This window comes from Humulus lupulus, chromosome 5 (genome assembly GCF_963169125.1).
Source record: "Humulus lupulus chromosome 5, drHumLupu1.1, whole genome shotgun sequence".
In the NCBI taxonomy this organism is placed as follows: domain Eukaryota; kingdom Viridiplantae; phylum Streptophyta; class Magnoliopsida; order Rosales; family Cannabaceae; genus Humulus; species Humulus lupulus.
In genome coordinates, this window is record NC_084797.1 from 224,378,126 (window position 1) to 224,392,386 (window position 14,261).

At 36.6% G+C, this 14,261-nt stretch overlaps 1 protein-coding gene across 1 annotated transcript; it reads right to left on the bottom strand.

Annotated features, from left to right (window-relative positions):
- Nucleotides 1–10,618: 10,618 nt before the first annotated feature.
- On the bottom strand, nucleotides 10,619–11,452 carry LOC133780001 (uncharacterized). Its single transcript, XM_062219889.1, has 2 exons — nucleotides 10,933–11,452; nucleotides 10,619–10,758 (listed from the first exon to the last, which is right to left on the bottom strand). The coding sequence occupies exons 1-2, from the start codon at nucleotides 11,450–11,452 to the stop codon at nucleotides 10,619–10,621; spliced, it is 660 nt and encodes a 219-aa protein (XP_062075873.1).
- Between the last annotated feature and the right edge of the window lie 2,809 nt (nucleotides 11,453–14,261).

Here is a 14,261-nt window from a genome sequence, read left to right on the forward strand (position 1 = left end):
TTTTGTTCCATGTATTTCAAAGGAGTGGAAACCAAATTTAATCGTCCAGATCGAAATGCGGATATAGTTTATGTTCCACGCCGCCTTTCAGTGTTTCAATCTCAATGTCGTCCATTGAGTAAGGGATTTCAAGTGCCTCTTGATGAAAAGACTCGGAATATAGATGAGTGGTTCATTTGGAAAATTCTTTTGAAATCGAAATCTATATGGAGTAGGTTAATTTAATTATCCTTTTTATTTATGTTGTATTTAACGTAACATCTTTGAACTATAACACTATGTTAATCAACAACGAACACCTTTGTGAGATCAGACAGAAGGATCCATTGGGCAATCATAACCTTTTGCACAAAAAAGAGTTTTGTTCCTGGTTTCACGATAAGGTAATTTATACCTACGACATTCTTTTTTGTTAGATTGAAATATAAGTTTCTTATTATAATATGTTAAGGTATATTTAGATATATGACTTGCACTAGCTCGGGTCATTAGAGAATGGGGATGAGTTGCTAGCTTTGGCATCTGGGTCTGATTAATTGGCGTACTCCTATCAAGCCTGTATAGTGGATAGGGTTCGATATGTTACACACATTCAAGATCAAAATAAAATTACACAAAATAGTGGAGTGTGTGTTGCAGGGACAGAAGATTTTAACTATTATGGACAACTTGAAGAGATCTTGGAGGTATCTTATACTGGTGTATTCAGCGATATTGTTTCGATGTAAATGATTCAACATGGACCTGAAAAAAAATTTATTGAAAATAATGTCACCAGTATAAATGTGAGCGGTAAATGGTATAAATATGAACCGTACATACTTGCTAGCCAAGCTAAACAAGTTTTTTTATCTAGAAGATCTACTTAGAGGTCGAGCTTGGAAAGTTGTTGAAGAAGTGAATCATAGGCAAGTTTGGGATATTCCGGACAGTTCTGATCAGATTGATGATATTGATGTTGTACATGACACAAACTCATCCAATTTCGTATTGACGGTTGAGCTCGGGGAGTTGGTTGTTCAACAATCCAATCAACCCGCAACATTCAAAGGCACGTCCCTCGACCTTATTTTACTGCTCAAGATACCAATGATTTTATTAATGATGATGAAGAAGAAGTCGAAGACGTAGAAGAAGCGGATGACGAGGATGATTTACTTGTTGACGTTAGTGATGATGATAACACCAATCATGTTTAACCAATAGATGTTAATTTGATAAGTGATGACAGTGACTATTGTACTTAGTTCTTGTATCTGTTTAAGAAAAACTTAATGTTTAAATAATCATATACCAGAAATGTTGAATGATTTATGGAATTATGGATTTGTTATGTTGTGGATTTGTAATCAGAAATGTTAAATAATAATTTTGTTGTGATTACAACTATATATTCATAAATAATATATATCTAATATTCATACTAACAAACAAATTTGGTCATATTTAGTTTAAAGATGTCAGCAGATGTAGCTTCATACCATGGCGGAGATGGTGGTGTGGTCAAGATCCACCAAATCCTACTACGATCCCATCCAGTTGCGAGTCAAGTATTTTAAAATTTATTATTTATTTATTTCTAATTACACTTTATTATACAACATACTAAATTATATGATGCACTTATTCAAAACAATATAGTAGCTCCACCAAAGAGAAAAAGTCGTGGGCCTGCTGCTGGGAAAAATTTAGACGACAGAAGGCGAGAAGCTAGACATCCACTCCCCATAGTGGTTGACCCTATTACGTACAAGGTGGTGGGAATGAAACATGTTGCTTTTGTCTGTATTTTGGGCACCCAAGTCACATCAGCGATTCCAGGATATTACAAGGACTGGACTAGTGTCCCAAAACAGTTAAAGGACAATGTCATTAGTAAAGTTAAGGTAAAATTTTTAGAATTTACTTTAATAACAATTGTATTAAAATTCAAACACGATTAACATGTTTTCTCTTGATTGTAGCACATTTATCAAATATATGGACGACCAGATTATACCACCCTCATTGACAGTATCGATGCTAAGATGGCTGGAAGATACCCGGATAGGAAAACTAAGCAACACACCCACTTCAAAAAGTTCTCTAAAGGACCAGATGATTGGGATGAGGTCCTAAAGAATCCACCCAAAGATGTAAACACCGATGAGTAGAAACTAATTTGTGAGTTTTTCAGGAGTCCACAGTTTATTGCACGCTCTGTGAAGAACAAAATAAACCAAGACCAAATGAAGTACTCTACAACACAAGGCATGAAATCATTAGTAGCCACTCGTCACGAAAAAGTAAGTGAAAATATTAACTTAATTAAGTTGTATGAATTTTTAAGTTCTTTAACATTCTAATTTTCTTTATTAGTTGAACTTGAACCTAATTGAGGAATGGAAGGAGTATCAATAGACAAAGAAGAACAAGAATTTTGTCAACGAAGATGATGAACGAGATTATGTAACTTTAACTTTATTATTAACTCAAATAATATATTTTTCTTTTGTATTATAATTTTTTAAAACAGGTTAAGTTGAAGTCAACTCTTGAAGCTGAGACTCAGTAGACAGTTGAATCTGATACCGATGATTCCTCCTCGGTCGATCAAATGAAGACACCAATTCTGGTTCTTGGTGAAAGGCGGGGCCACCAGCGAGGAGTTGGCTGCAAATTAAAGGGAAAAGTGTTAACCCATCCCTCTCAAAACACTCAGTCGCAGGCACCACCTCAACAGTCAACTGAGGAAATATGTGAATTAGTTGACATTGTGAAGGTCATGAATGAACAACTTTAATACGTGTATCAACAACTTCCACTTGAAAGACTTCCGGCAACAAACATGGAGATGTAGAATACATATTAGCGGTTTTTTGAGAAGTATGTAGGCTCATCTTCTGAAACTCAGACACAACACATGTCTCAAGCTTCAACTTCTCAGACTTCACCAAGCCATCCCGACACGCCTACACCAACTTTGCCATCTCAACCTTCGCCCCAGCTATATATGAATCAATGACCGATGCCTCCGTACCCTCAAGTTTATCGTCCTCATATGAGCGGACCTTCATCCCAACCCCCATTTCCTCATATCAGTGGGTCATTGTCTCAACCTCCGCACTATCCATATCCATACATCTATGGACATGGAAGATCATCATTACCTCCACAGTATCCATGGGTGATGCCTCTACACACACCACAGGCACCGTAGCCATTGTAGGCACTAGAAGGAGACAATACGGAGAACGTCAAGGGTTGAGGTTTTTTATATATTATTGTATTAAACAATAATTTTTAATTAATAAATTATTGTATGGATATTTAATTTGGATAATATTGTATTATTGGATTATTTTTTTAATAAATTATTAATTTTATGCATATTTAATTTTAGTATTATTATTTTTATGCATATTTAATATTAGCATTATCATTTTTATGCATATTTGATTTTGATATTATAAATTATAATATATTATTTAAATATTTTATTTTAATAATTGTTTATTATTTTTTTAATTGTGTAAAAGTATTAGGGGCAACAAAAGTCGCCCCTAATAATATCAAAGTCGCCGCTAATATTATATTATTATGGGCGACTTTTTATTATTAGGGGCGAAATATGATCTGAATATAACGATTATTAGGGGCGGCATTCAATTTATTAGAGGCGAAAATATCGCCCCTAATACTATTTATTAGGGGCGACGGTTTTGTTGCCGCTAATAATCGCCTTTAGTGTCAAAATATTAACGACGACACGTCAGCGACGACATAATGACTATTAGGGGCGACTTTGGGTATTATTAGGGGAGATGGATGTCGCCCCTATTGTAAAGAACGCCCTAAACTAATACTTAATAAAACATTCACATATCGTTGGTCCATAAGAAAACCACATATTATAAAGGTCTCAGTGGGGACTTGCTTAAAACAATGCAAGTTGGGCCCATTAGTTTAAAAAGAAAATATGAGTTTTTATGCAAAGTTCAAAAGAAACAAAATTAAATAATTAAGTCCCACTGATAATTTAGAAAGTCTCTTAAAACATAACATAATTAAAATGGCGCCCTAAAGTGATCGTTTAATCCGTCCATAGGATGCCCCATGCCATACACCCTACGATGATAGAACTCTTCATGTCACCACACATGCCATAGAGAAATCCTATTTGCTACCTGGAAGGGAAAGTAAGGGGATGAGCTAAAAGCCCAAGGAAGTACAAACAATAAGCAAGTAAGGATACAAAAAATACAATCACTATCGTTCATCTTAAACATCATGGCATCATCATATCATAACATTATCGTAACACAAACATCATAGCATATCATAATATTATCGTAACATAACATCATAACATATCATAACATTATCGTAACATAACATCATACCACATTCATACAGCATTCATGGTGAACATCGCCTGCTAACTTGTCCATGTCACCCTATGAGGTAAACAAGAGTGTCTGGTCCTTGAATAACCTCGGCCCGTCCGCCCTAGGAGTTACGTATTTATATCCTTAGTAACTCGGGTTACGTTTTCATATCCTTAGCAACCCATTTGATGTGTCGCGTTCATCACACTAATATCCATTCATACAAGCCACATATCATCACATTATGACATTCATAATTCATAACAATTCATTCATACAACAGTCTTACCATTCATAGCATAAAATCATAGAATCTATCTAACTTCCTTACCTCAGGTCCAAGCTAAGAAATTTCACAACCTCTCAACGAGCCTATACCATAACCAAAACAACATTTCTTAGGTTCATAAAATTACTATTTTTCCCTTTCATGCAACTCATGTGTCCATGGGCCATGCACACATAACAAGAGTTACACATATCATGCAATTATTCTTAACTACACATAAGGTCATAAAAGAATAATGCTCATTTTACCTATTTTACATGCATGATCTTTCTATAAAAACCACATGGTTGAATAATAGGCATAATGTTGGACGTAAAAGTGGATTTGCATGTGCCATGCATACGTGGGAACATTGCGTAATTGTGACGTTTTTAAAACGATAATTCTACACATCTTACTTCTATCGTTTTTAAAAAATTAATAGACTTATAACATGCTTTATTTTTCTTAAAATTTCTACGTTGATTAAATTTCTGAAAACATTATTTTATTTTATAAAATAATTTTATTTATCTTAAAATAAAATAAAATATGTGACAATTTCATTTATTATTCTCAAATTACAAAGAATTAACAAAAAGCTTGGAATTTATTTAAATTACCTATGATTACTATGTTTCTTTAGAAAAATCAATTTTAATATTGGTTAATTGTGTTACATAAATGATGTGAGAAAAATATATTTTTAAGTGTGGGAAAATATATTTTATTTAAATTATTTAAGACTTAGTTTTATGTAACATAAATCCATATGTGACAATTAAATAATCATTTTTAACTTTTTAAACCAAACTTTCAGCCACTATTTAATTTCTTTAAAAATCACAAATAAATTGATTCTAAATATTTTTCTAAATCAAAATAAAAAAAATCATAACTTATTAAAATATGCATTCATACCATATTAAAATACAATTTTTAATATTACCATAATTTAGGGTATTAATTTTTATTTCAAATACTCATCAAATTCATTTTATTGAAACACTTCACATCGTTTTTACAAAAAATTCCAGCAACCATTTTTATCTTAAAAATCACCATATTCAATTTAAAACCTCATATTTTCTAAAAATACAATAAAAATTCTGCAGGTATTTATTTGAGTAAAATATCATTTTATTGTGACTAAAAATACATTTTTTAATTTCATAAAATCAACATAACATCAAGGACATTACTTATGCATGCAAATCATTTTTTTTTTGTCAAACTTTTACCCAATTAGTTACAAAATCAGCAAGCTTAATTTCTCATGAAATTCATCATTTATCTAAAAAAATTCACATAAAATCATACATGTCCAAAATCTCATCATGTTCTAATTATTGAATAATTCTAAGAGTATTACTAACACGTATTCACATGCAATCTTATAAAAAAAATATTTTTCTATTCCATTGAATCTACACATGAAATCCAACAAAACACTAAATATCACAATAACATACATTAATTCATAAACACCATATTCACATAAACCTTCATATTAAACCTAACATGTTTCTATCATTTTTCATGCATCTTATAATTTATTCTTCCACAATATCATATGCATCCTATCAAAATTTCATGGATTCAAATATCAAGATTGCCAATTATCATTTTTACCCAAATTACATAGGTCCTAAGACATGGATCTAATATATTGAAAAATCATAAAACATCAAACAAAATATAAGATGATCCTTAGGTATGCCTAGGCCGAAATCCCCATGTTGCATTCATAAATTACCACTAATCATTATACATAGAAAATCAACATCAAAACCCTTTTATACATCAAACCATAATACACTTCATGCAAATCAAACAACTCATTATCAACAAGATATCAAGAACACAAAGTACCCATTTTTCCTACCCAAGACATAAATCCTCTTTTAACCATAATCCCTCTAATAATCTATTCATCAAAACCAAAATCACAAAATTTAGGGAGGGATTTTCATTACCTCTTCTTGATAGAAAATCAAGAATCCAATAACCTCCTTGCTCAAACCCCTAGCTTGAACCCTTTCTTCTTCTTCTTCTTCTTCTTCTTCCTTTCTCTCTAGAAAAATGGCAGCCCTTCCTCTCTCTCTCTCTTTAGCTCGCCACCCTCTCTCTCTCTTCCTCTCTTCAATCCCACGGCAGCCTATGAGAAAAATGCTCTTCCAAATCTTTCATTCCATTCTTAACCTAATCCCCTCATAAAGCCTCTCCAAAAAGAAATGGTAAGTTTCCTTTTCTCCTTTATTTTCTTTTAATTTCTTTTATTATAATAGATTGGAGATAAATGGCGATTTCCCAAAATGACTATCCTCATCCAATTTAAATTGTTCTCCTTAAAAAAAAACAATGAAAAAGAAAATCAATCAATGCCCACAAATGGCTACACGTTCACACTACTTGCCCTTTTCTTTTATTTTATTTATTTTTCTATCATTTAAATAAAACTACTCAATTATATCAAATAAATGGAAATTATAAAATGTGTAGAAAATCTACACATGTGCATCTTATTACTATATACTTGCACACACTAAAACACTAGGGTGCATCACTATCTACCATGCACCTTAGTGCATTCAACCAAATCTCACATAATCACATCAATTGTCACACTTATTTAAAATGTAACACTAATAGTAAAATAAACATGTTACACAATTATTCACTTATTAAAATAAATAACCAAACAGACAATTAACAAATTTAAATTCAAAAAGATTATTCCAAACAATTCTAACAATTAAATAAAATAACAAACAATCAAATAAAACAAACAACAACTAAATAAAATAAACAACATTTAAATAAAACAATTCATCACACTTAACATTTAAATAAAATAGATCACAAAATTTAAATAATCTAAAAAAAATTTTGGTGCACTACATTATACCCTCCTTAAAAGGAATTTTGTCCCGAAATTCTTTCTTACCAAATAATTCAGGGTATCTTGCTTTCATGTTTTCATCCAACTCCCATGTTGCTTCTCATTCCATACTATTCTTCCACATTACCTTAACTAGTGGAATCCTTTTGGATTTCAATTCCTTGATTCCCTTTTTCTTTAATGCGCTCAGGTTGTTCATCATGACTCAGGTTCTGCTTCAGCTGTAACAGCTCGTAACTCAACACATGAGAGGGGTCTGACACATACTTATGCAACATCGAGATGTGAAAGACGTTATGCGTTTCAGCTAATGCTGGGGGCTGTGCCAAACGGTACGCAACTTGCCATACTCTGTCCAATATCTCAAATGGACCAATATATCTAAGGCTTAACTTCCCTTTCTTTCAAAACGCATCACACCTTTCATCGGTGAGACTTTCAAGAAAACAAACTCGCCCACTGAAAACTCGATGTCCCTTCTCTTGAGGTCAGCGTAGCTCTTTTGCCTACTTTGCGCAGAAAGCATCCTTTGGCGAATCTTCTCTATCGCCTCACTGGCTTCCCTAACTGCTTCAGGACCTAAAATTTGCTTCTCCCCAACTTCATCCCAGTGCAAAGGAGATCTACACTTACGCCCATAAAGCATCTCATAGGGAGCCATCCCAATGGTAGACTAGTAACTGTTATTGTGCGAGAACTCCATTAGGGGTAGATATCGGTTCCAAGACTCTGAAAAGTCCAAAGCACAGCACCTCAACATGTCTTCTAATATCTGTATAGTCCTCTCAGACTGGCCATCGGTTTGAGGCTGAAAATCAGTGCTAAACTTTAGTCTTGATCCCATAGCTCTCTGTAGCCCTTTCCAAAAGTTCGATGTGAAAAATGACCCACGATCAGAAATTATCGATTTTGGCACCTGATGAAGTCTCACTATTTCACTAACATACAAGTCAGCATATTGATCCGCCGAGTATGTGGTCTTAACTGGCAGAAAATGGGCAGACTTAGTGAGTCTATCTACTATCACCCACACTGAGTCGTGCTGCTTGGTGGTTCTAGGCAACCCTACCACAAAATCCATTGTTATATCCTCCCATTTCCATTCAAGAATGTAGAGCGGTTGAAGCAACCCTGCTAGCCTCTGGTGTTCCGCTTTGACTTGCTGGCATGCCAAACATCTAGCAAAAAAATCAGCAATGTCCCTCTTAATTCCATGGCACCAATATAATGCCTTAAGGTCTTGGTACATTTTTGTGGACCCTAGGTGCAAGGAATAAGGCATTGTGTGAGCTTCTTTCATGATACTTTATTTAATTTCAGCATTGTCAGGCACGCAAATCCTACCCTTATATCTTAGCAATCCACCATTAGACATTGTGAAATCGTTGCTGCCACCTTCTTGTACCAAAGCCTCTTGTTTCACCAAGGCTTCATCCAATTTCTATCCTTTTCGGATTTGTTCTAGTAGGGAGGATTGCAATGTGAGGTTCGCCAAACTTCCCATCACAATTTCAATGCTAGCATTTATGATCTCTTTCTGAAGAGGCATCTCTATTGTATGTAGTGCTGAGACACTCCCATGTCCCCGCCTGCTCAAAGCATCAGCAACTACGTTGGCCTTGCCTGGGTGGTATAGAATCTCGCAGTCGTAGTCCTTTACTAATTCCAACCACCTTCGCTGCCTCATGTTCAGTTCCTTTTGTGTGAAAAAGTATTTCAAACTTTTGTGGTCAGTGTATATCTCACACTTGTCTCCGTATAGGTGATGTCTCCATATCTTGAGTGCGAACACTACTGCTGCCAATTCAAGGTCATGAGTGGGATACCGCTGCTCATAATCCTTGAGTTGTCTGAAAACATAGGCTACCACCTTCCCTTCTTGCATCAACACGCATCCCAACCCGTTCTTTGATGCATCACAGTACACCACAAATTTTGCGCCCTCAGTGGGAATGCAAAGGATAGGCGCGGAAGTCAACCTATCCTTCATGGTCTGAAAAATTTCTTCACATTTTTCTGTCCATGTAAACGTTTGATGTTTCTGGGTTAAGTTGGTCAACGGGGTAGCGATCTTCGAGAAACCCTCGACAAACTTCCTATAATAACCTGCCAACCCTAAGAAACTCTGAACTTCTGAGGCATTCTTTGGCTGGGGCCAATCTCTAATGGCCTTGATCTTCGATGGGTCTACTATAATCCCATCCTTAGAGACTATGTGCCCTAAGAAGGTTACCTGTTCCAGCCAAAACTCGCATTTAGAGAACTTGGCATATAACCGATGTTCCCGTAATCTGTTTAGAGTCAATCTCAAATGCTCTTTGTGCTCTCCTCCTTGGTCTTTGAGGAGATGAGGATATCATCAATGAACACTACTACGAACTTGTCAAAGAAATCCTTAAATACCTTATTCATCATATCCATAAAGGCTGCTGGGGCATTGGTGAGTCCAAAGGACATCACTAAGAATTCATAGTGCCCATAGCGAGTTCTGAAGGCCGTTTTTAGAATGTCTCCCTCTTTCACTTTCAACTGATGGTACCCAGATTGCAGGTCAATCTTCGAGAACACTGAAGCGCCTTGTAGTTGATCAAAAAGGTCGTCTATCCTAGGCAAAGGATACTTATTCTTAATGGTGACCTTATTTAGCTCTCGGTAATCAATGCACATTCTCATACTCTCGTCCTTCTTCTTCACAAATAGGACTGGTGCTCCCAATGGAGAATGGCTAGGTCTTATGAACCCTTTGTCCAACAACTCCTGTAGTTGGTTCTTAAGTTCCTTTAACTTTACCGACGCCATTCGATAAGGTGCTTTAGAGATCGGTGCAGTTTCAGGTACAAGCTCGATTACAAACTCAATTTCTCTATCCGGGGGTAGTCCTGGTAACTCCTCAGGAAACACCTCTGGGAACTCACAAACAATATGTACATTTTCTGGCTTTAGTTCTGACTCCTTGGACTTATCCACTACACTGGCAAGGAACACCGAACATCCATGTTGCATCATATTCCGTGCTTCCAGTGCAGATATTATGGGTGTTTGAAAGCTCGCTACTTCGCCTTTAAAGGAAAAGACCTCTCCTTACTTTGGCCTGAACTCCACGGTCTTCTTTCGACAGTCTATCGTAGCCCCATGTTTAGATAACCAATCCATGCCGAGTATAACATCATAATCTCGTATACTCAGTTCTATGAGATCTGCTAGGAACTCCCTGCCTTCTACTGTCACAGATGTTGACGGTAACCACTTATTTGACAACATCATATCTCCCGATGGCAACAATGTACTAAAGGTATGTTCAAAAATCTTATAAGGCATATTCAGTCTATCAATCACATTCATGGAAACATAAGAATGAGTCGCTCTAGAATCAATTAAGACTCTACACATTGTACCAGATATAGGGAGTTGACCTGTAACCACGGTGTTGCTATTGGCCGCTTCATTCTGAGTTAAGGCGAAGACTCTTGCTAGCATCTGATTGCTATTGTTATTCTGTCCTGCCTTCCATTGTGGGCAATTCTTCCGCAAGTGTCCTGTTTGGCCGCACTTGAAGCATTTTTTGGAATCTTCTTGGCACTCTCCTAGGTGTTTCTTCGTGCATTTAGGGCAGGTAGGATACTCGACTCGGTTGCCTTGTTGGTTCCCACTGTTCCGGTCATTTAAGCGGTTATTGCGGTTGCTATGGTTCTGAGAGTTGTGGTTGTTGCTGTTCGTGACTGGAGGTCTAGGTCTTTTATCAACCCCACTATTCTGCCCTTCATTATCCTTTCTCTTGTTACTCTCATGGAAGCTCTTATTACGGTGGTTCTCTCTTCTAGCGATATTATCCTTCCATATCCGTTCCTCCAAATATTCCGCCGCAAGAGCTCTATCTAGTACCTCTGCATAACTGACCACCTCAGTGCTGGTCATCCTAACGTCCCCCGTGATCATCGGTTTGAGTCCCCTTACAAACCTCTGGACTCGCAATGCATCAGTCGGCACCACTTCAGGGGAAAACTTGGCCAATCGATCGAACTTCTGTGCATAGTCAGTGACCGAAAGACTCCCTTGAACCAGAGTTACAAATTTATCAACCTTAGTTGCTAGCATAGCTGGATTGTAATACTTCTTACTAAATTCCTGGAAAAACTCCACCCAAGTCATGGTATTTGGATCACGGGTCTAGTTAGTCACGTCCCACCAAATCCGTGCATCCATCTTAAGTAGATAAGCTGCGCAGGAAACTCTTTGGCGATCATCTAACTCCATATGATCAAAAATAGCCTCAACCGACCTTAACCAATCTTCTGCCACCATTGGATTAGCCTTCCCTTCAAAGGTTGGTGGGGCTTGTTTCCTGAAGTGTTCATATACTGGTTTGAACCCATAGGCTACTAGTAGTGGTGCGAGTGGTGGTACTGGCGGTTGAGGTTGCGCCACTGGTACATGAGGTATCTGGTGAGTTTGGGATGTCTGTGGTGCTTGTCTAGCTTGTGCTAGTTCCTCATCTTTTTGTCTCAACTGTTCTCTTAACCTTACTACCTCTGCAGCTAGGTCCACAGTGGGTGCTGTTGGAGCTGCAGGTTGAACAAATTGACACTTCAACGTCAGGGGTGGCTGTAGTTTTAGACCTTGTGGAGGCACCCTTTCCTCTGCCTCTACCTCTTCCCCTTCCTCCTCTTCCTCTGGTTGACATGATGAAGTTCTAAGGCAATCACAGGAAAAATCATAAGGAAGGAACATTGCATATTGAGGGATATTTGTAAATCATGCATTCACATCACATCACTTAAAATTTGCAATAAAATATCCATAGCATTCAAAACGTTTAAATTATTCCAAAATTAAACAATCCCAAAAAGTGTTTAATTAACCAAAACATATAACCTTTAAGGTCTTAGAAAATTATTATTATTCCATCTTATTTATTGGCACCCCCATGTGACGATTACGAAATGGACTCTAGTCCTCGACAGTGGACTCGTCCTCTAAATTGTAATAAAAAATGTTTTCAGGGATGTGGAAATAGCTGGGAGCGCTCGCCATAATCTCCATCCTCGCGGTCAGACGCGGTATAGCTTGCAGTACTTCCTTAACTTCCGATTCTCCTTCCACGTCATGCACCGTCTCTAAATGCTCCTCTATTTCGCCATCATCCGTCTTTACTAAAACCAGCTCCTAACGACTAAGGTCGTATCTTACCAGAAATTTGCGAATCGTAAACTCCATGGTGCTAAACTCCATGTCATCTAGCACAACGTCATTCCATGATTGATGTAACTGTCGAAGAGCCTCTGGGTACATCGACAAAGCTTCACTCATCACCCAGAATTGTTCTATGGGCCAAAGCAAGGCTCCCCTTTTATTCATTATTCCTTGGATACGATCGCAGAACTCCTTTGTCGTGTTTAAGATTGCCATGCGCCAATCATAAAGATCCTCGTCAAGCTCGACTCTTGGAATCGCGCGGATCTCCTTAAGAAATTATTTCTTTGTTGTTCTTAACAAAGGAGGCATTTTACTATAGAAAATTAAATAAAATAGAAGCAAGTAAAAACACATAAGCAAATACTTACAATGCGGTGAAGTGAGATTTTCCCATCTTTAGCATGTATCGGGGGTCCTTTGAAACATGGACGACCGTCTCTGATACCATTTGTAAAGAACGCCCTAAAATAATACTTAATAAAACATACACATATCGCTGGTCCATAAGAAAACCACTTATTATAAAGGTCTCAGTGGGGACTTGCTTAAAACAATGCAAGTTGGGCCCATTAGTTTAAAAAGAAAATATGAGTTTTTATGCAAAGTTCAAAAGAAACAAAATTAAATAATTAAGTCCCACTGATAATTTAGAAAGTCTCTTAAAACATAACATAATTAAAATGGCATCCTAAAGTGATCGTTTATTCCGTCCATAGGATGCCCCACGCCATACACCCTACGATGATAGAACTCCTCACGTCACCACGCATGCCATAGAGAAATCCTATTTGCTACCTGGAAGGGAAAGTAAGGGGGTGAACTAAAAGCCCAGTAAGGAAGTACAAATAATAAGCAAGTAAGGATACAACAAATACAATCACTATCGTTCATCTTAAACATCATGGCATCATCATATCATAACATTATCGTAACACAAACATCATAGCATATCATAATATTATCGTAACATAACATCATAGCATGTCATAACATTATCGTAACATAACATCATATCACATTCATACAGCATTCATGGTGAACATGGTCCACTAACTTGTCCATGTCACCCTATGAGGTAAACAAGAGTCTCTGGTCCTTGAATAACCTCGGTGCGTCCGCCCGAGGAGTTACGTCTTTATATCCTTAGTAACTCGTGTTACATCTTCATATCCTCAGCAGCCCATTTGATGTGTTGCGTTCATCACACTAACATCAATTCATAAACATATCATCACATTATGACATTCATAATTCATAACAATTCATTCATACAACAATCTTACCATTCATAGCATAAAATCATAGAATCTATCTAACTTCCTTACCTCAGGTCCGAGCTAAGAAATTTCACAACCTCTCAACGAGCCTATACCATAACCAAAACAACATTTCTTAGGTTCATAAAATTACTATATTGCCCTTTCATACAACTCATGTGTGCATGGGCCATGCACACATAATAAGAGTTACACATAGCATGCAATTATTCTTAACTACACATAAGGCCATAAAAGAATAATGCTCATTTTAC